Here is a 21,869-nt window from a genome sequence, read left to right as displayed (position 1 = left end):
GAAAATCGAGAAAACTGCATTAAATTTTCGTAGCTGCTAAGTGTGTGTGTGTGTGTGAATGTCTGTCTTTGTACTTACACACGCACGCACACACACACACATACATACATACATATATATATATATATAAATATATATATATATTTGTATATTTATATATATTTATATATATATATATTTGTATATTTATATATATTTATATATATATATACAGTGTCTCACAGCTCATCTGGAACAGTGCCTAGCAAAAAATTTAAAGTACTATAAAGTTTAAACAAAGAAACAAGCGCAAAATGTTTAAATGCCAATTTGTTTCATGTTATATCACATTTCAAAAGGAAACTTTAGTTTTTATTAAAATATAAATTATTGAATTAAAATTAGTCAAAACTGAAAACATATCCAAAATACATGTCAAAGCTTATTTCGAAAATTCTTAAAAAGTAACATATTTGCCGTATAAAAACTTAAAAAAGATCTTAATACTTAGTATGATATCATTCCTCCTCCGTGATTGACTGTTGCCTTTAAGTCTTTGGAATTCGGCTCCGTATTTGACTGTCGCCATCCATAATTCCGTTCCCCCGAGGCAAAAATTTTGAAGTTGGACTCATCTGCCAATTTGACTGTGTTCCAGAAAGTGGGTCCTTGTCCAAGTGGGTTTTGGCGAACGTCATCCTAGTCCCTTTATTTTTTCCGCTTATAAAGGGCTTCTTCCGTGGTACCCGGGCATTGAAGTCATGGTTGCGCAGAACCCGGCGCACAGTTTCCACACTGCACTTTTTCCCCATTTCATCCTGCACCTGTTGAGTCAGTTTTGGAGCCGATAGCTTGGGATTTTCCCTTATTTTCCTGATGATCCTCCGCTCCTCCTGTTCGGTGAAAATCTTGTGTGGTGCCTTTCTGCCCTTGTCCTCTATCCGATTTTCGTCGACGAAGCGCCGAATGATGTTGAATACAGTTGTGGTGCTTAGATTTACCATTTTAGCTATTTGGCGATATGAATATCCAATCTTGAAATGTTCCAGGATCAGTTTCCGTTGTTCAATGGTAGTCCGCTTGCCCATAGTCCTTGTTGGCTGGTTGCACTCGAGATGCAGGATATAACTAAACTGACTACGAAGGATTGCTCTATTTATACCCAAAATAGTCAACCCGACGTAAAAAATCCGGGTTTTATGGCACCCAGGTGTCCATAATGCCACTGCTCGAAATAATATGTGACCATAAATTAAGGTACTTTTTTACATAACGCGGCCTAGCCGGTGGGGAAATCCCAGTTTATTGGGGTCATATATTCATTTTGGTGGTTAATAAATGTACCTGCCATCGGTCTTTGGAATTTTTGAAAAATATTGTATAATTAGGCACTGTTCCAGATGAGCTGTGAGACACTGTACATACATTGCCTGTCGGTCGGATACGGGTTTTTGTGTGTTTGATATCCGTTTACTCTGTCGAAAAAGCTTCAAACATGGATATTTATATACATATGTATTTATAATATATTTATATACATATACATATGTATAAGTAAATATATATATACATGAATATTTCCAAAAGATACACATGAACATCGAATTTTCGCTGCAAGATTTAAAAGGGATGCTCCCGCCAAAGGTGCAGGGGCAGGGTGGTAGTGGAGGGGGTGCATAGGGGGTGGCTGTGATGATGATGATAATGTGGCCCAATACTACCCGTTGCCAATTGCTGATTGGCTGATGATGCCCAAAGAGAGCTGCTGCTGGGCTTCTAGTCATTATTAAATATAGGCAAAGATCTTGCTAAATAAATATTTATGTGCAATATACACACATGCATACATACATATATACATACACACATGTAGTTACTTACTTACTAATGTAATTAGTTAAATATCTTACAAGGTATTAAGTAAACATTTCCCTGAAGCATAATGGTTTACTGTAGTTGTGCTTTAAAAAAACCCATATCGGTTTCGGGATCCTTGATAAATATACAATATATAATATTTATATATATATTTAAGAAAAGGTTCTACAAAATCTCAATCCGAAAGTTCCTTAAAATATCGGATATGTACAAATATTATTAGGAAAGAAAGTCCTCAAATGTAGGCATCTGTCTATACATACATGTATATGTATATGATGACAGTAATTGTTGGAAGCCATCTGTCATATCGGCGTCTAGATTTATCACAAATACATAGATATTTATGCACATAGATATATATGTATATACAAATGCATATCTAAAAATTTAGGCTAATAAATATTAAATTTGCCATCTTGCAGCTGGTAGTTGATTTTTTTGGCACAAGGGGGCGCTGTTGCGCTTGGAAGAGGAAGAGAGTAGAGAGCAACGGAGGTTCTGTGTGTGTGTGTGTGGGGCTGCATGGTGGCAAATTAAAAGTAAATTTTGCTATTGCCATTTTCGAACATGACAGGGTAATAAGTAGCTAACAAAAAAAAAAAAAAACGATACCATTCGGCAGCCGAACCGCAAAATGAGCACGCCGAAAAGCTCCCGAAGTGGGGGAAGTTGATGGAAATATTCCCGGTTTGGCCGCCAAACGCGTACGCCCACACAATGGGCACGCCTACCCCCCCCCCCCCCCCCATCCCTCACCCAACCCCACACTCCGCTGCTCGACCCTTTATGCTCTGTGTGTGTGTGCGTGTTTGTGTTGAGCTGCCAAAGTCGTTGCGCGGAATCGTCATCATAGCTGCCGTCGCCATCGCCATCGCCGTCGTCGTCGTCGTCGTCGTCTCTCCCTTCACCGCTGCTAACCTACCTAAATACATACATACACACACATATATATATATATATATATATATATATATATATATATATATATATACATACATATATACATATATATGTACATACATATATATCTACCGTGTAGCATTGCGCGTCACGAATCGGGGCCTCTGCAAGAGACTATGCAACTTGTGTGTGTCTATATAATTGTGTTTTCTTCTTCTTCTAATTTCGTATTTTTTTTATTTTATTTTTTTGTTCGTTGCTGATTTTTGTTGTTGCTTTTGGTTCGATGTTTGGTGCTTTGGCACCCATTTACTTACATATTATATTATTATAGATGTACATGTGTATATACAAACGTGTGTACATAATTACATACATACATACGTACCTATATATATATATTATGTATGTATGTATGTACATATTATACATGTTGTCCAAAATAGTAATGCGACGCCTCGAGTTGAAAATTCGTATTTTAAGATAATTTTTAGTCAATTCTGCTTCTATATACAATTTATAATAAATAATTAATGATGGGGAAAATACAACACTTAAAATTGTTTAAAAATAATATATAAATACATTTATGAACGCATTGGTCTCACAGACGATAAGTGCTCAAATATCAAATGTAGAATATCTATCATGTAATGTTTTCCATTTTTTCATATATCCCTATTTATGCCCAATTCCCCTCTTCAGTCACAAAAAATACACATATATATATATATATGTATGTATATATATATATATATATATACATGTATTTATTATATTATATATAAACTATGCTAACAAATTGTAATGAGAGGTTTCTGTAATTGCTACTGCTGAGTATAGGGTATCTGCTAACGGGAAGTCTCTATCAAGACCCTCTTCGATATTTATTTTCAGTTAGGTGGGTGCCATTCTGCAGAATAAGGGGGTTATTCAATTCTATCACATAACTATCGATTTGCGTGCACACACACACATACCAGAATGATAACCGATGGAGTTATTTGATGCCATAAAACCCATCCAAAACCGAACCAAATTACATAAGTTGAAATATTTTTGAATGACTTTAATAAACACACGATGCGTATCTACTACAATATTTGTAGTTAAAATGACCATTTCAATGCAAACTAAAGTCATAAGAATAGTATTCCCATATTGATTACAAATCAAGTTCATTTTTAAATTTGGCACCCATTTTGGCGCCAATCAGAAAACAAATGAAACAGCTGACAGGCCTGGTGTCTGTGGCCACGACGTACCCGCCCTTCCACCAATGGGCCTGCACGGATTTGGTTTGCCCATCGCCCTTATATTGGAATGGACGATTAATTTACTCCCCTCCACTAAAGTTACTCAGAAATCCTTATCCTTATAATTTATTCACAGGCATTCAATATAAATATATAATAATACAAATTGCCGCTAGGTGACGCTATAATTTTTCTAACGGCAATTCAATTTTGAATTTGAATTCGGAATCTTGCCAAATTCGACAAAATAAAGAATAATAAAACGATTATGATATTTTCGGTGACCCTCAATCCGTATCCTATCTTATTAGAGCTCTAATATAAGTATTCGGTTTGATGCAAAAAGGTTACATAAAACTTGGCCAAAAATCGGATGCCGGATTTTTGGGCGCTAAATTGGGTTTGGTACAATATTTTTTTTTTTTATATAAATCTGGACGGAGGTGAACTGCATTCAAACGAAGCACAGATTCGGTTTTACATACAATTCTCTGTTCTCATTTTCTGAGCGTGACAAAACATTTATTCTTGCTCATGCATCATTTTTGATAAGTCGAACTGGGCGATTCGGGTTGCTGATGGCTTAACCTTAGGGGGGCGTGATGGCACTGGTTCCGTATTGGAACGGTGAAGCTGCGCAGGCGCGTTTCCAATTCGGAACATAAACAAATCGCTAGGTGGATTCCCTCATCGTTGCAAAACACACTTACGTCAAACTCTACTCCTCGAAACACAAAAATATGACTCATAATTAATGTCAAAAAAGCATTTTGCTATAATAAAATGTATTTATTGATATAACAAAACGCCTGGGAATTTGCCCTTTTCATAATAGGAGTAGATTAACTACGAACAATTTATTCAAGTTGTTACCGATCAATACAATTTGGCGCCAATATATTGTGTCTCAATGAAATGTGATTAAGGGCAGTGCTGCCACATCAATTGCAGCCCAAGCGGTCTATCGATATCGATAGCAAAAGCGCGCGGTTCTTTGCCAGGAAGCTTGATCGAAAAGCACACGAATCACAAGAATTAAGATAAAATATGAAATAAGATATATATATCTATATCCAAATCAGGCATCTATCGAAGTACATAAACAACGCCAAGCCAAGCAGCATGTGCGATGCAGCTGCAGCTGTTGTGCCAGATAAGCGCAATGTGGAGATAAAAGCCCGTATTCCGGGTGGTGTCGACGAGTTCAATCGTCGCGTCGACATCGCCAAGAAGCTAACGGGCTCCGCTGGTGAGGTGATTGTGCAGCGCGACGTCTTCTTCAATTCGCCGCAAGGCGGCCGACTGAAATTGCGCTATTTGGAGGCGCCGGCGCGTTCACAGCTTGTCCACTATGATCGGCCGGATGTGGCGGGTCCCAAACTCTCCAAATATAACAAAATCGAGGTGGATGAGCCGACGGTCCTGGAGAAGATTCTACGATTATCGAACGGTTCACTGGGCATATTGGCCAAGCAGCGATTGCTATTTCTGCACAAACAAACACGGATTCACATGGATGAGGTGAAGGATTTGGGTCATTTCATGGAGTTCGAAGTTTGCCTACGTCCCGAACAGACACTGGAAGAGGGCCAGACCATTGCGGATGAGCTGTGTTGCACATTTGGCATTGCGCCCGCAGATCTAATGACCGGCTCCTACTTCGATCTGCTCACCAAGAACTAACCATTTCAAGTTAATATATGCAACTAATAAAATATAAATTGGATTTATCATGTATTATCATTTTATTTATATATATATAATGACATTATATGCAGCAGCAGAATTTGGAATAATTCACAATTTGGCAAATGATTGAACTAAACAAAAAAGTTGCGAGAAACTCGAAAAAAAAATTCATCGATATTTTATATTCCTATAATGGCATCTTATATATCTATGTATATGTGTATATATAGTATTGTTATATTTATATTTTAGACGCCAGTTGGTGTGCTAGTAACGATTAAAATCAAGTTAAACTTAAAGCTGAGTATAAATGCAGTTGATTAAAGAAAATAACGAAAATCATCATCATCGAGAATAGAACACATATAAAGTGAAATCAGGGGGACAAAACGATCGGCATTGATTATAAGCTAAACTTAATAACTACAAGGACAATTCAGAACATGGCTCTTATAGCTAATCCAGCTGCCATTTTCAATGGTCAACTATCGATCTTTCAGTTAATCATTTCAAGAATTGCATTTCATTTCCCAAAATGAGCGACAAAAAAATTCGTGATTTAAAAATGTTGGCTTGGCGTTTATCAGTATATACATATATATACATATATATATATATATAGTGCATGAGAGAGGGGGGAGTCACGGGTTAACGGTGCTGGTCCCACTTAGCAGTAGGAACCAATTAGACTGATGGAAATGTTGTCCGCAATGGGATCAGGCGCCGAGATCGGCTTCCAGTATAACCAATTGTAGTTGACTGCAAAATGATGGACAAGAAAGGTAGAATTTATGACATTTTGCTTTAGATTGAGATCTTTGAGTCTGTTGCTGCTGATACTTACGCACAAAGGATTGGGTGAGGCGCATGGAGAGGGTGCGACAGCGTTGACGGCATTCGCTGGTTGGACGCAGGATGATGAAACGAGTGCCCACCGCCTGATGGACATACACATTGGGACATTCCGTTTCGGGCAACGTATACGTCGGCGCCTGTGCCGTATCGATGGCCACATACCGTTCCAGGGCGACGCCCATGCTGGGCAAGCGTAGCGGACGGGCGAAAATGGGTCGCAAGAGGCGAGCGGGCAGCATTCGATTGCAGCGCCACAAGTTGTGCGTGTGCGTTGAGGATGGGTGCAGCTCATCCTTTGCGCCCTGCACCAAGCTGCTCCTGTTGAACTGCCCGAACAGATCCTCCAGATTGTGGACATGCTGATTTGTTGAGTGCACACGATACGCGTCCCGTTGAAAGATCTGCAAATTGTTCGCATAGATCCGATAGAAATCGGCCAAATCGAATGCATGCTGATCGCCACGAAACATGTACGGCACATGATGATCCGTTGCTGGCTGGCGGCACTGTTGCAACAGTGCCAACTGCTCATAGCCGGACAATGTCTCATTGCTGGCATTCGTCGCATGGAGCTGGGCGCACTGATCGCTCTCCAGCCAAACGCTTTCGACATGGGCACACGGTCCGCAACTGAGATCCTCGACCTGAAAGAACGGATTGCCCATCAGGCACGACTCGTCGTACAGTTCGGTGAGCCGTGGAAAGCGTTGGATTAGTGGCATGGTCATGCGACGCCACATACGCATGCCCGGATACACCATCGATTGCACCATCCGCACATTGTTCGCACTCTGTGACGTCTCATAGCGATAGGCGACCACACACAGCGACATCAGTGTCAAGTAGAACATCCAGCAGAGGATTTTGCGTCGCCTGTCAAGCAGATGATGCAATACCTCCAGTTTTAGATACGCCATCAGTGGCGTCTCTGGCGTTGTGTAGAGGGGCGCCTGCGGTGCCTGTGCACTGCGTGGACTGCGCTGTTGGAAATACTGAAAGATGACATAGTTATCGAAGCTGAGCGGACGCACACCGTAATTGGCCTCGGCGAGGCGACGCAGTTGCCGTACGGCATTCGTGTACCGTTGCAGCAGCTGCTGTCGGCTCAGTTGCACAAAATTCAAATCGATATCGATATCATAGTCGTTGTCCATGTTGAACACCACCTACTCCTCCTCCTCGCTCCACCCTCAGCGACCTTAATTTAGTTTAGTTTTAGCAGCAATAAATTGCTTTGGCTTTGTTATTGTTTTTCCTGTTTTTGTTTTTCTTTGTTGCACTATCGCTTTGTTGTTCTTGTTTTTATTGTTGTTGTTCCTGCTGTTGGCCAGTTGAATTGGTTTTACTGCTATCTATTTACATTCACTTTGATGCGCTTTATTGTTGTCCGCTTGCTTTGCACACTTTTTTTTGTTGGTATTTTGCATTGTGCACTTTGACAGTCAAATCAGTTTTGGTATTTTTAGGTGTGCATCGAAATACTAGCATTCAGTCGTAGCTACAACTGCTTTTTTCTTAAATATTAAATTTTTTTTGGTTTTTTCGAACAATCAAAGTTTTGCTCTGTCTTATATCTTTAATTCCAACAGGATTTATATAAATGTGGCAACTTTATTTCTCGTACTGACGATTTTCATCGAGCAGATGATAATAATTGGCGTGCGATTAGCCCGTCGTATAGTAAACCTTGGTCACACTACGCGCGTATTTTGTAAGTTATTTAAGGCTGGCCACACGACGTCAGTTGTTTGATAATCGAGAGGCAGTGCGGAACCGTCGCCAAAAAGTAATTGTCAATTCTTTCATTTTGCCATCTTTTGTTTGTATATTTTTTTTGGAACTTATTGTTAGTTTTATTGTTATTTGCGTTGAAGAGCATGCGGCGTGCTGAAACTGCATAAGTGGCACATATGTATAATCTCATTGCAATTGTGTATCATAGTGTATGTGCCTGTGTGTTTGTGTGTGGGCAACTCCACAAGTGTGTGCGTGAAATCAAAATAAAAGCATAGCAACGAATCGCTTGTCGCGCCCTGATGGAACTATTTTATAGCATTACTAATTAAAAAGACGCTAAACATTACTATTGAACAGCAACAAGTGTTAGAGTGTGCGTGAAATAATGTGAATGAAGTTGTATTACGTAAGAATATGTTCAAATTCTGACTGCATTATTGGTCAAAGGGAGAAAAGTCGTCGGGCGTGTTGATGATTTCATTCACGATGACGATGACGATGACTACGCGGCCAACGCACACATGCACACACACATAGACGCAGTCTTTGCGTTGCTTGCGTTTATATGTTGAATTTGGTGTTTGTGTATGTGTGTTTGCCAATGAATGTCCTCCAGGGAGAGCTAAAGAGCAAAGTCTGAATATTCAAGTGCTGGGGGTGGGGTGACCACACTTTTAAAGTTGACGATCAGTAACTGATTACAGAAGCATAGCAGCGGCCACAGCGCCCCCTACCGTCGTGTTTACGTTGCACACAAGGAGTTTGCACATCCAATCGCTGTTGTCTCTCCGTCTCCAATGCATGTGTGTGTGAGTGTCCGTATTAATGCCTGTATGTTTGCTTAGCTGTGTGTTTATCTGTGCCTGTTAGTTGGATTGGTGTTTGAGGAACTCGTACGCCCACATTATGTAGTGTAGCGCAGATGTTGCTGCTTATGGTGGGCGTGTGCTTGCGAGGCCAACACCAAGCCACACACTCTCCCATGTACATATATATCATCGATGTTTATGAATGTTTGTATCTCTTTGCTGGCATATTCAATATTTGCTCTCTTTATTCGTGCAAATTACTGCAACTCGCCAGCAGTGTTGCCAACTCTTAACAAATCCAAAATATTACTTTTTGGCGGCAAGAGGCAAAACCAAATAAAATTAGCATTTTATTCGTAATATTTCCATTCTTGCTTCATTTCTAATTTGCTTGAAAAAATGCCAAGTTTAATGGGGGCGGGAAAAAAGCGGAACTCTTAGCACTACTTCCCCTCCGTCCCTCCCTCCACGCCATCTAGTGGCGCTCACTGTATGCGTGGTTCGTTGGGATATATTTAGACACACAAAACAACATCTGCACATTGTGCTTCTCTAGCGGAATTGTTTGTTAGCCGTACTCGATAACTGGTCACCCTTCTTTCAATCGAAATGAGCATGATTAATGCTACGGCAAACAAAACGAAACGAATCTAAATTCACCAGAATCAAGTTTTGCAAGGCGATTGATTATTCATTCAATTGTGAGCCAGTCTGGAAAGCGTCAGGGCAGTCGCTGCACATGACTCAAGCTGCCGCAAATAAAATCATCGCTTAAGTTTGCTTTTCCCTCATATAAATACGACACACACACATATATATATATATATATATATATATACACTTATTTGATATATACCATTCATTGCCTGCTTTAAAAAGGGCCGTCTTTGTCCTGTCAGCTTTGCCCTCTTTGTTTATATTTTCAATTTTGCTTTGCTCTTGTACTGCAAGAGGGCGCTAGCACAACTATGAATAACCGTTAACGGTACTCTCTCTCTCTATCTCTCATACTTCATGGCGATTTACTTGTTCGTGTATGTGTGGAGACAAGACGTGCAGTAATTGACATTTTCTCACTCATCGTCAAAGTTGGTCACATATTGCTATTCGCCCTTATTCCGAACAAGCATGTATGTTTCTCTGTATGTGTGTGTTGTTTTGTTACACACACAGACACGCACCGACAGCAGCCAGCAGCAGCGATGAGGATGAGTCATATCCAATTTGATTTTTGATTCGTGTGTTTCGTACGAAACAGCGCTGATAGCTTAACGACAAGAACAACAACAACAACAACAGCAAACAGCCTCGCAAGATAAATAAAATTAACCATGAGGCAAAAGGCAATGGCAGAAAGCAGAAAGTAGACCTGAACAGATGTTTTGCTGTTGTTTCACTCTTACGAAAGGTGAATGAGTATTCATCATATAGATGTATGTACGTGTTGATGTATTTATGTATTGATGTGCATACACTTTTAATTTCTTTGCGGTAAATCTCGATGCAAGCAGAAAGCTGAATTGAGATTCTGGTGACTTTCAAATTTGACTTAATTAAATTGTTATTAGACTTATGCACAATAAGAACTTTTGAAGTTGCCATCTATCATATTCAGCATAAGTCATTTGAGATGAGTAATTGTAATTGTGACTCAAAATGCAGGGTATTGAAGCATTTGGTCTGGCACAAATTGTTTTTTTTTTTGTTTTTTTTTAGCTTTCCGGTCAAAGCTATAAATAATACAGAAATATGTATACATATATATTTATATGTATATGTATATATGTGTGTGTGTGTTAAAAATTAATGAAGGCATATTTGTGTGTGGATAAAATCTGAAAAAGAAGTTGCTCAAAGAAAAGAAGTGATTTGTAAAAATACCAATTCAAAAAATTAAAAATTCTTGAATCGAATATTTACTGATTGCATTTGAAATCATCTAATTTGCAGTCGCTGCACCTAAAACTTTCGCACCCCCACCGCCCAACAACCAAAAAGAGCGAAAAGGCTGGAAGATACGCCACAAGAAAAAGAGAGAACGAGAGAGTGTGAGTGAAAGAGAGAGAGAGCGCTTGTCAAGCGACAATGAGACAAGAGACAGCAACCGCAACAGAAATTCCAACAGCACCCGCCCAACACAAGAGCCAAAAAACCGCAATGCAACAAGTGTTGCATGTGGCACTGCTGTGCATCATTGCCAGCACATTGATCCAATTGCCAATAGTGGCACAGGCTGAACAACAAACGAAATCCATATCCAGCTCCAGCTCTAGCTTCAGCTCCAGCTCCAGCTCCAGCTCCAGTTCCAGCTCCAGTTCCAGCGCCTCCCAATCACCGGCCAAATTGGAGCAGAATCCATGCGTGAACAAGGCCAATTGTCATGAGTGCATACAGACCCAGAACTGTGGCTGGTGCATGAAACCCGATTATGGTGATCGGCCTCGCTGTTTTCTGCACACGCCCAAGGCGGAGGTGTGCCCTGAGGAGTACATCTGGAATCCGGATACATCGGAGCGTATATTGATCAACAAGGATTTGACGTTGGCCAGCGGCGGTGCCGCCTATATATCAGGTGGCAGCTACGAGAGCAGTGGACGTCAGCAAAGTTCATCATCTGGTTCGTATAGTGCCTCCGGTTCAAGTTCGAGCTATGGCTCCAGTTCCAGTTCGGGCTCCAGCTCCAGCTCCGGTTACAGTGCCAGTTCGGGCTCCAGCTTCGGCTCAGCAGCAGTCAGCGGTGCTGCCGCCGCTGGTGAAATTGTCCAAATCAAGCCGCAACGCGTCAGCCTCAAGTTGCGCATCAGTAAGTCATCCGATAACTGTTATCGATAGAAAAACAATGAATAAGCATTAATACATTATTTTCAGATGAGGTGCACAATCTGGATGTGAGCTACTCACAGGCCGAAGACTATCCGGTTGATCTCTACTATTTGATGGATCTCTCAAAATCAATGGAGGACGACAAGGAGAAACTATCCGCATTGGGTGACAAGCTCTCCGAAACGATGAAGCGCATCACATCCAATTTCCGTTTGGGCTTTGGTTCTTTCGTCGACAAGGTGCTCATGCCTTACGTCTCCACCATACCCAGCAAGTGAGTTTTATTCAAAAAAAAAACAAAAGAAAGAATATAAATAAGATTAGTCACATTACCTAGATTATCTATCAGTTAAGTCCTAGAATAGGTTAGGTTGTCATGGAACATATTCGAGAATCGTTCTCCAAACGTTCCACTTGGCTGATCCCAATCCATAAGTTAGTCATAGTTATTGCGGATACATCAGCAAAAGTTGACTGATAAGTGTTCATAAGTCTTTCATTATATAATTATTATGTATGATTAATAGCTTTGAGTAATGCCTTGCAGTTTTTCTAAAACATCGAGTCACCAAAAATATTTATATCTCTGATACCATGCCCGACTCATGGCTTCCTAACCTATACCGAAAAAATAAATAAAAAACAACTCGCGTAATTCATTGGTTAACTTCAACTTCAAGTAGACTATTATATAATTATCATTTACATAAGTAGTTAACACGAATTGGATCTCTAAATATTATCTGCAAGGATGTTTTGATATGCGGCAATCCACAGTTAAATGTTTTTTTTTTTTGCCCTGAACCCTTTTAAAAGTCTACAATAAAGTTGATTTATTTAATCGACACTGCAAAATACAACAAATTTTTAATATTTAAGTTGAAATAAAAATAAAATGAGAAATGCTTATAAGATTTGTAGTTGTGCATCTGCGACGCCATCATGTATATATATTCTCGATCAGCATAACTAGTCGAGTCGATATAGCCATCCATGTTTGTCCTTCTGTCCGGCTGTCAGTTCAAAAGAGCTGACGACCTCAAATTTGGCACACAACTGCTCCTATACCATATTTGCGCGATAACTTAATATCGATAAAAATCGAAATTTTAAAGACATGTTGATTATCTGTAAAAGTTGAATGTGTTCCTTTGAGTATCTAATACACAACTCAGATAGGTTGAGACTTGGGTTCAGGGTATCTGCTAGTCGAGCAATCTCGACTAGAGCATTCTTACTTGTTTTATATGTTCTTTTTTCTTCCTCTTAATAGCTGAGCTCGATGCTCTCTCTTATGTATCTATTATGACTAATTCAAAACAAACCAACTTTTACTTAATTTTTACTTTTATGCAAAAAAAAAAAAACCAAACAAAACAAAAAACTAACGCCACAAATAATCATGATTAAATGATTAAACAACAACTACAACTACAACAACAAATCAACCAAAAAATCACCATCAATCAACGCAAATAAAACCGCCGACAACTGTTTGATGACATATACAAAATGTATATACGATGTATATATATACATATATGTATAATTATATATATTATGTGTGTGTGTATTTGTATACAGACTCGAGCATCCATGCGAGAATTGCAAGGCCCCTTATGGTTACCGCAATCACATGGCACTGAGCAATAACACCGAAAGCTTCTCTGTAAGAGCCACATTAATAAATCTATATATATTTTTTGTTGCACTCTATAAACAAGACTCACACACACATGCACACACGCACACATACACACCAACATACACCAGCTCTGTGTTGTGCACTAAACCAACCCATACAAACTATATATCTATATATGCCACATATCATGTCAATTATAATTTTCGCTTTTGCTTTGGTTCTTAACTATCGATCTTATTGCATCTATATATCTTATTGTATCCTTATCGTATCGTATCCTTATCGTATCGTACCGTATTTTCGACATACATATTTATGAAATATGTATTTAGTTATAGTACATCCTATATATGTATGAATTTATGTCTTTGTGTCATTTCTATATCTATAAACACTTATTGCATAAGCATTTACATATATATATATATATATAAATATGAATATATATATGTATATCCGAGAAAGGTAAAAAAAACAAGCAGCTTACTGATTTTACTCATTACATTATTATAATGTTCGAATGCTTGTTTTGGTCCTTTTGCTGTGTGTTTAAAAAAAAAGGGAACATGCATAAATCTTAAATGATAAACATATATAAACATATATATATATATATACATATATAGTCATATCTAATGAGAATTGTTTGGTTGAACTCTCCTCTTATGTGTTGTAAAAATTCGGTGTGGTAATCCCCGTCTGTCTGTCTGTCTGTCCATCTGTATGACCATGGGCTATACACCTTGGAAATTTGGGTTCCCCGACACTTTTCATTTATACCCCTAAGTAGATAATCTGAGTTTTGGTATTTGGGTTTTTAACAAATTTCGAATTTAAGTTCGGAAACCGATTTCGATTTTGAATTTCAATCGGCAAACATGCGATTCTGATTCAGATTCCGATTCCGATTACAATTCGGAAAATGAATGCACAAATATGACAGTCTGGCAACGCCGGCTGATGCAACGGTTCCGTTTGAATGGGCTTACCACACCTTTTATGTATTTGCTATTTTATTATATTTGATTTAATTTATTACTTTTAGTTTAGTTTCCTTTGTATTTATTTATTTTTTATTTTTTTTTTGGTATTCTTTTTGTTGTCTTTTTGTGTTTGTCTCATTTACATATATGCTCATCACTATCTCTCTCTCTCTCTCTCTCTCTCTGTCTCTTTTTTTTATCGATCTCTATATACGTTGTATCTATATATATATGTGTATGAAAACTGTGAAAATCGGTTGTTGCTTGTTGCTTCACACTAAAAAAAAAAAACAAAAAAAAAAAAACAAACCAAAAAAAAAAATGTCGAAAACAAATATTCGTATACAAAATTTAGCCTGTTGGAGCCATGTCCCAAGTGTGATGCTCCCTATGGCTATCGCAACATCATGGGCTTGAGCACGGACACATATAAATTCTCCGTAAGTTGTTACATGACCAAAAAATCAAAAACGACCAAGAATAAAAAAAAAAAACAAAAAAAAAAACAGATGCTGAACCAGTTCCAATCTAACCACTCCAGAGCCCGGTCCTCAATTCGTTGACATTTCAATTAGTTGCTAACCCCAGCGAATTTGTTTTTGTATATTTTTTTTCATTAATATTATTTTTTGGTCCCTGTCTATTGTATTAATATTGCATCTTGTCTTGCATGTTGGTTGTAGAATGTTAACTTTAAATAATCTTTGCACTTACTTACCATAAGTTAAGACTGAAAATCATTGTTCATTATGCCTGCCTGCCTGCCTGCCTAAGCGTCTTGTCGATTGCATGTTGCTCTAATATATAAACCAAGCTCTAATATATAAAAGCTTCTTCTTCATTATTTTTTGTTTGTTTTGTTTTCATTGCGTTCCAGGCACACTCTTGCAGATATGATTGTGTCTACATATAATCATATAATACTATATATAGTCGGCAATCTTATCGGCAACGATTGGCTTTGATGAAGATTGAGAACTGTTTTTCATTTAATGACAATAAAATATATATATGTATATATACTCAGGAGAAATACCGCCTTGAATTTTATACGTTTGCCAAGGTTTGCTCATCTTATCTAAAATGTCAAAAAAAGTTGTCAAGCCTTTCTAGCTTACAATTTTCTGTAGAAATTATTTCTAAAAACAAAAACAACTTTTTCGAGTCTATATATACATATATTTATATATGTATAATATTTGCATTTCTCGTTAAGCAGAACTCAACTCGACTCGCTTTAAAATGATTGCCAATTAAATTTGGGCATGTTTTGCTTGCCGCCTACATACCAAAAAAAGAGTGTGTCAAACGTCAAAAGCCTTCCTAACACAAGTGCACCTCCACAAAAAGTCTACAGCTGAGCACATTATATTAAACTGTATACCTTTTTTTTTACTCACACACGCAAACACACACAACCAAAACAGAATGAGGTAAAACAGGCTGCTGTCTCCGGCAATTTGGATGCACCCGAAGGTGGTTTCGATGCCATAATGCAGGCCATTGCCTGCCGCCAGCAGGTTGGTTGGCGTGAACAGGCCCGTCGCCTGCTTGTCTTCTCAACAGATGCCGGCTTCCATTATGCTGGCGATGGTAAACTGGGTGGCGTAATAACGCCCAACGATGGCGAATGCCATTTGAACGGCCAGGGCATGTACACGCACTCGATCATTCAGGATTATCCGAGCATATCGCAGATTAACCAGAAGGTCAAACAGAACGCCATCAATATTATATTTGCCGTCACACAGAATCAGTATTCTGTCTATCAGAAGCTATCCAATCACATTGAGGGCTCATCCAGTGCCATCTTGTCCAATGACTCGTCCAATGTGGTCGATCTTGTGCGCGAAGAATACAGCGTAAGTCAAATAACATGGCAAATCTAATCAATTTGAAACTTAATTTTCGTTGTCAATTGTAGAAAATTTCATCGACGGTCGAAATGAAGGACAATGCCATGGGTGATGTTAAGATCACGTATTTGTCCAGCTGTCTCAACGGTGGACCACAAATCAAAACGAACAAGTGCGAAGGTCTCAAGGTTGGCGACAAGGTCACCTTCACCGCTCAGATAACGGTCACTAAATGCCCGGCAAATCCGAAAGATTGGAATCAGGTCTGTAAATCGAAATGGATGTGTTATACAATATGTGATATTTATGTGCTATTGTTGTTGCTATTGCTATTGTAGGTAATCCAAATCTATCCGGTGGGCATCAACGAGAGCATGACCATTGATCTGGAGATGCTGTGCTCGTGCCCATGCGAGCATAAGGGCTCCACTGGCTATCAGATGCAGTCACCGATGTGCAAAAACCATGGCACCTTAATGTGCGGCATCTGTGAATGCGATGATCTGTATTTTGGCAAGGCCTGCGAATGCTCCATGTCCGATACGAATCTGAACAATGTTAACGATAATATGTGTCGGCCGGGCAACGATACGAGCGCCCTCGACTGTAATGGTCGTGGCAACTGTGTGTGCGGCGCCTGTGAGTGTATTAAGCGGCCCAAACCCGAGGAGATCATCTCTGGCAAATATTGCGAATGCGAGAACTTTAGCTGTGAGCGACGCAAGAATTTGCTGTGCTCCGGTCCGGATCATGGCACATGCGAGTGCAATCGTTGCGTCTGCAAGCCCGGCTGGACGGGCAGCAGCTGTGACTGCCAGACCTCCAAGGACACCTGCATGCCACCGAATGGCGGTGAACTTTGCTCCGGTCACGGCACCTGCGAGTGCGGTGTCTGCAAATGCAAATCGACCGATGATGGCCGATATTCGGGCATATATTGTGACAAGTGTCCGACATGCTCGGGTCGCTGTCACGAACTGAAGGATTGCGTCCGGTGTCAAATGTATCACACCGGCGAGCTAAAGAACGGTGATGATTGTGCCAAAAACTGTACAACATTCACGCCCGTCGGCGTTGAGAAGGTCAAGATTGATGAGCACAAGGATGAGCAGCTGTGCGTCTTCTTCGATGAGGATGATTGCAAATTTACGTTTAAATACAGCGAAGTGGGTGAACTGGTCGTTCATGCCCAGGAGGAGAAGGAATGCCCGCCCAAGGTCTTTATGCTTAGCATTGTGCTCGGCGTCATCGCCGCCATTGTCCTGATCGGTCTGGCCATATTGCTGCTCTGGAAGCTGCTCACCACCATCCACGATCGTCGCGAGTTTGCCCGCTTCGAAAAGGAGCGCATGAATGCCAAATGGGATACGGTAAGCAAAAGAAAAAAGGAATGAGGCAAAAGATGAATATTGTTATTAATTTGGATTTATTTTTTGTAATTGTGCAGGGCGAGAATCCTATATACAAACAGGCCACATCCACCTTCAAGAATCCCATTTATGCGGGCAAATAAACTGGGAACATCAGCAGTGCAGCAGCAACCGTTGCCAATTGTTTTTCATAGTGAAATTTTGCCATTTTAACAAACTGACTGTTTATATTTGTTTTTTTTTTGGTTTTTTTTTTTTTTAATTTCTGTTTCTGATGTCAACAACTAACTAATCAACATCTTCAATCACTTTCCCCCCGGCCTGCCTGTCCACCCATTTTCAAACCGGTGAGCGTGCAAAAAGAAAATAACAACAAGCGATCAAATTATGAAAAACTTGCTTGAACAAAAGTCAAAACTGCCATTGAAGCGCGCTCTCAACTAAGTCAAATTTTTGAAAATCTATATACATATATATATATATATAAACATTTAGACAGAAAGGAGAAACGAATTGTGCCTTGCAATATACGTATACAATATATATTTTAGATTTGATATATGTGTACAAAGAAAAAGCCAACATTTTCTAAACAGCCACACACTAACAATAACAACAGCAACAGCAATAACTTAAACGCACAATACAATAATATACATATATATTATGTAATTTGGATCGATGGGAGCAGTATACGAACCTCCTACAACAGCTATATTTTCAAAACTTAAACGAGTACGTCAAAAATTGTGGCTCTGATTACAACTAACAAACTGATCAACGAATCGATCATTTCTAATCTTTAACCATGTGTGCTCCGTAAGAGCGAGAGAGAGAGAGAGAGAGAGAGAGATATCGAGAGAGAGAAAGAGAAAGAGAGAGAAAGAGAAAGAGAGAGCGAGAGAGAGAGAGAGAGAGAGAGAGCATTCCAAAAGAACAACAATTTGAAAGCAGACAATTGTTAAAAGTAAACAAAATCACATCAAGTGTTTGGATAGCGTTTCGAGAGGAGCACATGTGTTATAATTATGAATTTTATTATTATTATTTGTATTGCTTTTAATTTGTTTAACACTAGTATTTGGCACAAGTTTCGCCTGAATACTACTACCACGTTTCTGATCGCTTAATTTATTAATGTTCATGCAAAGTAGCAATTTATTTATTTGCAAAACGATCCACAAGCAAAAAAACAATGAAAGAAAAAGAGAAAAACTGGAAGAAAATAACCAAACACTGAATTTATGTCAATTCAACTAAAAACAAAAAAAAAAAAACAAACAACTGATTTGTGTTAACTTTAATGGACTTACGCCCACTTTTTGTTTGCCGTCAATATTTCGTGTTTTTTCCTACGTGTATGTTTTTTTTTTTTAAATATTATTTTAAATCTAACTTTACAATTAATATTTAAGCGTATTAACATTTAAGCTTGTAATTGTTATTAGTGTAGGAGCGAAAATGCTAAACATGAAGAGGAAAAAAATACTTAAACAAAACCACAAATTGTGCGTCGATTTTTTTTTTATTTATGAACGGCAGAAGCGTTCGATTTTCTTTTTTTTTTAGAAATCGTGCCTTTCAAGTTCTTGATTAATAATAGAATATTAATGCTACTATAATAAAAAGCCAACATATTTTTGCGAATTTGTACTGATTACTGATTAACAAACACAAAGATGAAATGAGTGTGTAAAACAAAAAAAAAAACAGAAAAGTAAATAATTGTTTATGATTACAAGGCAATTTTAATGAAACATATAAAACATAATTATATAATATAAAAAAAAACTGTTTGATGCTAATTTTAGTGAAATAAAAAAAAAAGAAGAAAAATTCGCATTTTATTTTAATTTATGAGCATATGGAAATGCGTCCAGATCGGATCACTATATCACATATAGCTGATATCGGTCAAAAGATAATTTCTTGTCACTTTCCACATCCGAGTCAAGTTGCATATTTTGAGGGTTGCCAGTTCCCTCAAGTTCAGTGAACTCTGTGTTGTAAACAGGCTTAACAAAGATACGTTTTTATTGAAATAAAAAAAACAAACATGAAATTTAATAAATATATAATTTATTCATATGTATGCGAAATTAATTACTAAGGCAGTCATTAAATGGCAAGCCCAATAATTTCTGTAGTTTCAGGAGCTTAGGCAACTAACTATAGTATAAAATGGATATTTACGGTGAACTACACAAGAATTGGTGTTCTTTACAAAGTTCCGCTTGAAATACGCATGAGTAATGCCAAAAGGAGAAATGTGTGGATGATTCAGTTGTGGGAATTCCATTTGTCAGTTTGGCTTTTACACAGAGTGCTTTTTTTTTTTGTTGCGGATGTGCTAAATGATTGATTTGTATGCGGCCAATGTGTCAACGGAGCCGCGCAGATCGAATGTTGGCTGCTGTGCCACATCGCCGACATTGGGCCAAACTATGCTCTCGATCCAGTCCAGATAGCTGGAGACGCGCGTATAAACGCTTGGTGGTCCATTGGCGCAACCCTGTCCCAGTGATGTGATGCCAACCACATGCCACATAGTATCCCACCGCTGCAGCAGCGGTCCACCCGAATCACCCTGGCAGGTGTCGCCCTTGCCGAGAATATTGCCGGCACACAGTTGACTCTCGGCAAGACCGTCGATGAGGGCATCGCGCGAATAGTGCTGCTGGCACTGTTCGTTGGTCACATGCTGCAGCGACACCTTGAGCAGTTGCGACGAGGAGAGGCCAGCAAATTGTATCTGGCCATAGCCAATAGCGGTCACAATTGGTGCAGACAATTCGGTAGTTTGCCACAAGCAGGCAAAAGTCAGGTTAGTGATTGGCGTGTCCAGTTCCAGCAGTGCAATATCATTATATGCAGTGGTTTCATTGTAGTTGGGATGCGTGAACACACGCAGTATTTGTCGATCCTCGCCCATGCTAAGCGTTAGATTATCGCCGCCCAGACGCACTGTTGTCGGCAGTTGGCCACCAAAGCTGATGCAGTGCGCCGCAGTCAGTACAAATTTGGGCGAGATGAGGCTGCCGCCACAGCGATAATAAACTTGTGTGTCAAAACTTGATGGCCAGCCGAGGGCTGCCATGTAGGGGAATTCACGGACAGTGGTCGGCTCGCCGTCAACAACCGTGACTCCAAAGGGTCGAGCATCCTCGCAAGCTACAAAGGTAAACGGACGAATGAACTAAATGATTAAATGGCAAACAGGTTAGTCGCCAGAGAAGATACACACCCTCTCCGCTGCGTCGCAGAATCAGTGGCGCCTCTGTTGTTGTTGTAGTTGTTGTCGTAGTTGTTGTTGTTGTAGTAGTAGTTGTTGTTGGACTTGTTGTGGTTTTTGTCGTTGTTATGTTGTCAGTTAGGGCACAGCATACATACTGATCGAATTTGACGAAAAAACAGGTCTTTGGCGCGATATGGTCTCGGTCCCAGCGTTCGAGTGCACCGGGACAATCCAACAGCAGCTTACATGTACCAGGCACAGAACGCATCATATCCATAAAGCAATCGTCAAAGGATTCGGTTGGAAAGATGATGCCGCGCTGCGATTGTGGCTTGATTACAGGATTCGCAGCTGCAATATTTGAAAATACCAATTTCACAATTCGCCAAATTGTATTTTGGTTCTTGGGCAAAGTGAAACTTTTGCGCTTACATGCGACTCGCGCCGTCGCCGTCGCTGCCACAGCCATCAAGACCATCAACAGCAACAATTTATGTGTTGCGTTTTGCATTTTTTAATTCGATTGTTTTCTTTTTGGCTTTCTTTTGCCGATCAGTTGGTGGCTGGTCGATTGGAAGGTTCGCTTCTAACTGCGCCGTCGTCGGTGGCTCAGTCAATGCGCCTGCGCCTGCCACTGCTACTGCTGCTGCTGCCTCATGTACGCGGCGCAAATTCAGAAACCAGCCAGGCAACTTCAAAGCTCTTGCTACGCCTTTGGCTTAGTAATTGTTTGTTTGCCATTATAATTGCTTTCTCGGACATTTGGGTATTTCTCAATGTCGTTGGCACCTGCTTGAGTAAAGTTCCAGTGAACCGCGACCGGTTTGATTGGTGATCATTTCTAAACATAT

At 39.5% G+C, this 21,869-nt stretch overlaps 4 protein-coding genes across 5 annotated transcripts; 2 read left to right on the top strand and 2 right to left on the bottom strand.

The window, feature by feature from the left end:
* The first annotated feature begins 4,983 nt into the window (after positions 1–4,983).
* Positions 4,984–5,742, top strand: LOC6565894. Its single transcript, XM_001992481.3, has one exon. It carries the CDS (start codon positions 5,139–5,141, stop codon positions 5,697–5,699), a length of 561 nt encoding a protein of 186 aa, XP_001992517.1. The 5' UTR covers positions 4,984–5,138; the 3' UTR covers positions 5,700–5,742.
* Positions 5,743–5,825: 83 nt separating this feature from the next.
* On the bottom strand, positions 5,826–7,778 carry LOC6565893. Its single transcript, XM_001992480.3, has 2 exons — positions 6,550–7,778; positions 5,826–6,464 (listed from the first exon to the last, which is right to left on the bottom strand). The coding sequence occupies exons 1-2, from the start codon at positions 7,712–7,714 to the stop codon at positions 6,373–6,375; spliced, it is 1,257 nt and encodes a 418-aa protein (XP_001992516.1). The 5' UTR covers positions 7,715–7,778; the 3' UTR covers positions 5,826–6,372.
* Positions 7,779–8,299: 521 nt separating this feature from the next.
* LOC6565892 (integrin beta-PS) lies at positions 8,300–19,522 on the top strand. Of its 2 annotated transcripts, none has more exons than XM_032738636.1 (8): positions 8,300–8,346; positions 11,057–11,909; positions 11,975–12,203; positions 14,913–14,997; positions 15,985–16,419; positions 16,482–16,676; positions 16,752–17,783; positions 17,861–19,522. In XM_032738636.1, the coding sequence occupies exons 2-8, from the start codon at positions 11,192–11,194 to the stop codon at positions 17,924–17,926; spliced, it is 2,760 nt and encodes a 919-aa protein (XP_032594527.1). In that variant the 5' UTR covers positions 8,300–8,346; positions 11,057–11,191; the 3' UTR covers positions 17,927–19,522. The 2 variants fall into 2 exon arrangements, with proteins under 2 accessions (XP_032594527.1, XP_001992515.2); XM_001992479.2 differs by lacking the exon at positions 14,913–14,997 and adding an exon at positions 13,514–13,598 and having other exon boundaries at positions 8,302–8,346.
* Positions 19,523–19,918: 396 nt separating this feature from the next.
* Positions 19,919–21,512, bottom strand: LOC6565808 (serine protease snake). Its single transcript, XM_032738645.1, has 2 exons — positions 21,028–21,512; positions 19,919–20,954 (listed from the first exon to the last, which is right to left on the bottom strand). The coding sequence occupies exons 1-2, from the start codon at positions 21,494–21,496 to the stop codon at positions 20,134–20,136; spliced, it is 1,290 nt and encodes a 429-aa protein (XP_032594536.1). The 5' UTR covers positions 21,497–21,512; the 3' UTR covers positions 19,919–20,133.
* Between the last annotated feature and the right edge of the window lie 357 nt (positions 21,513–21,869).

Source organism: Drosophila grimshawi, unplaced genomic scaffold (genome assembly GCF_018153295.1).
Source record: "Drosophila grimshawi isolate 15287-2541.00 unplaced genomic scaffold, ASM1815329v1 contig_848, whole genome shotgun sequence".
Lineage (NCBI taxonomy): Eukaryota > Metazoa > Arthropoda > Insecta > Diptera > Drosophilidae > Drosophila > Drosophila grimshawi.
This window is presented reverse-complemented; position numbering and strand designations above follow the sequence as displayed.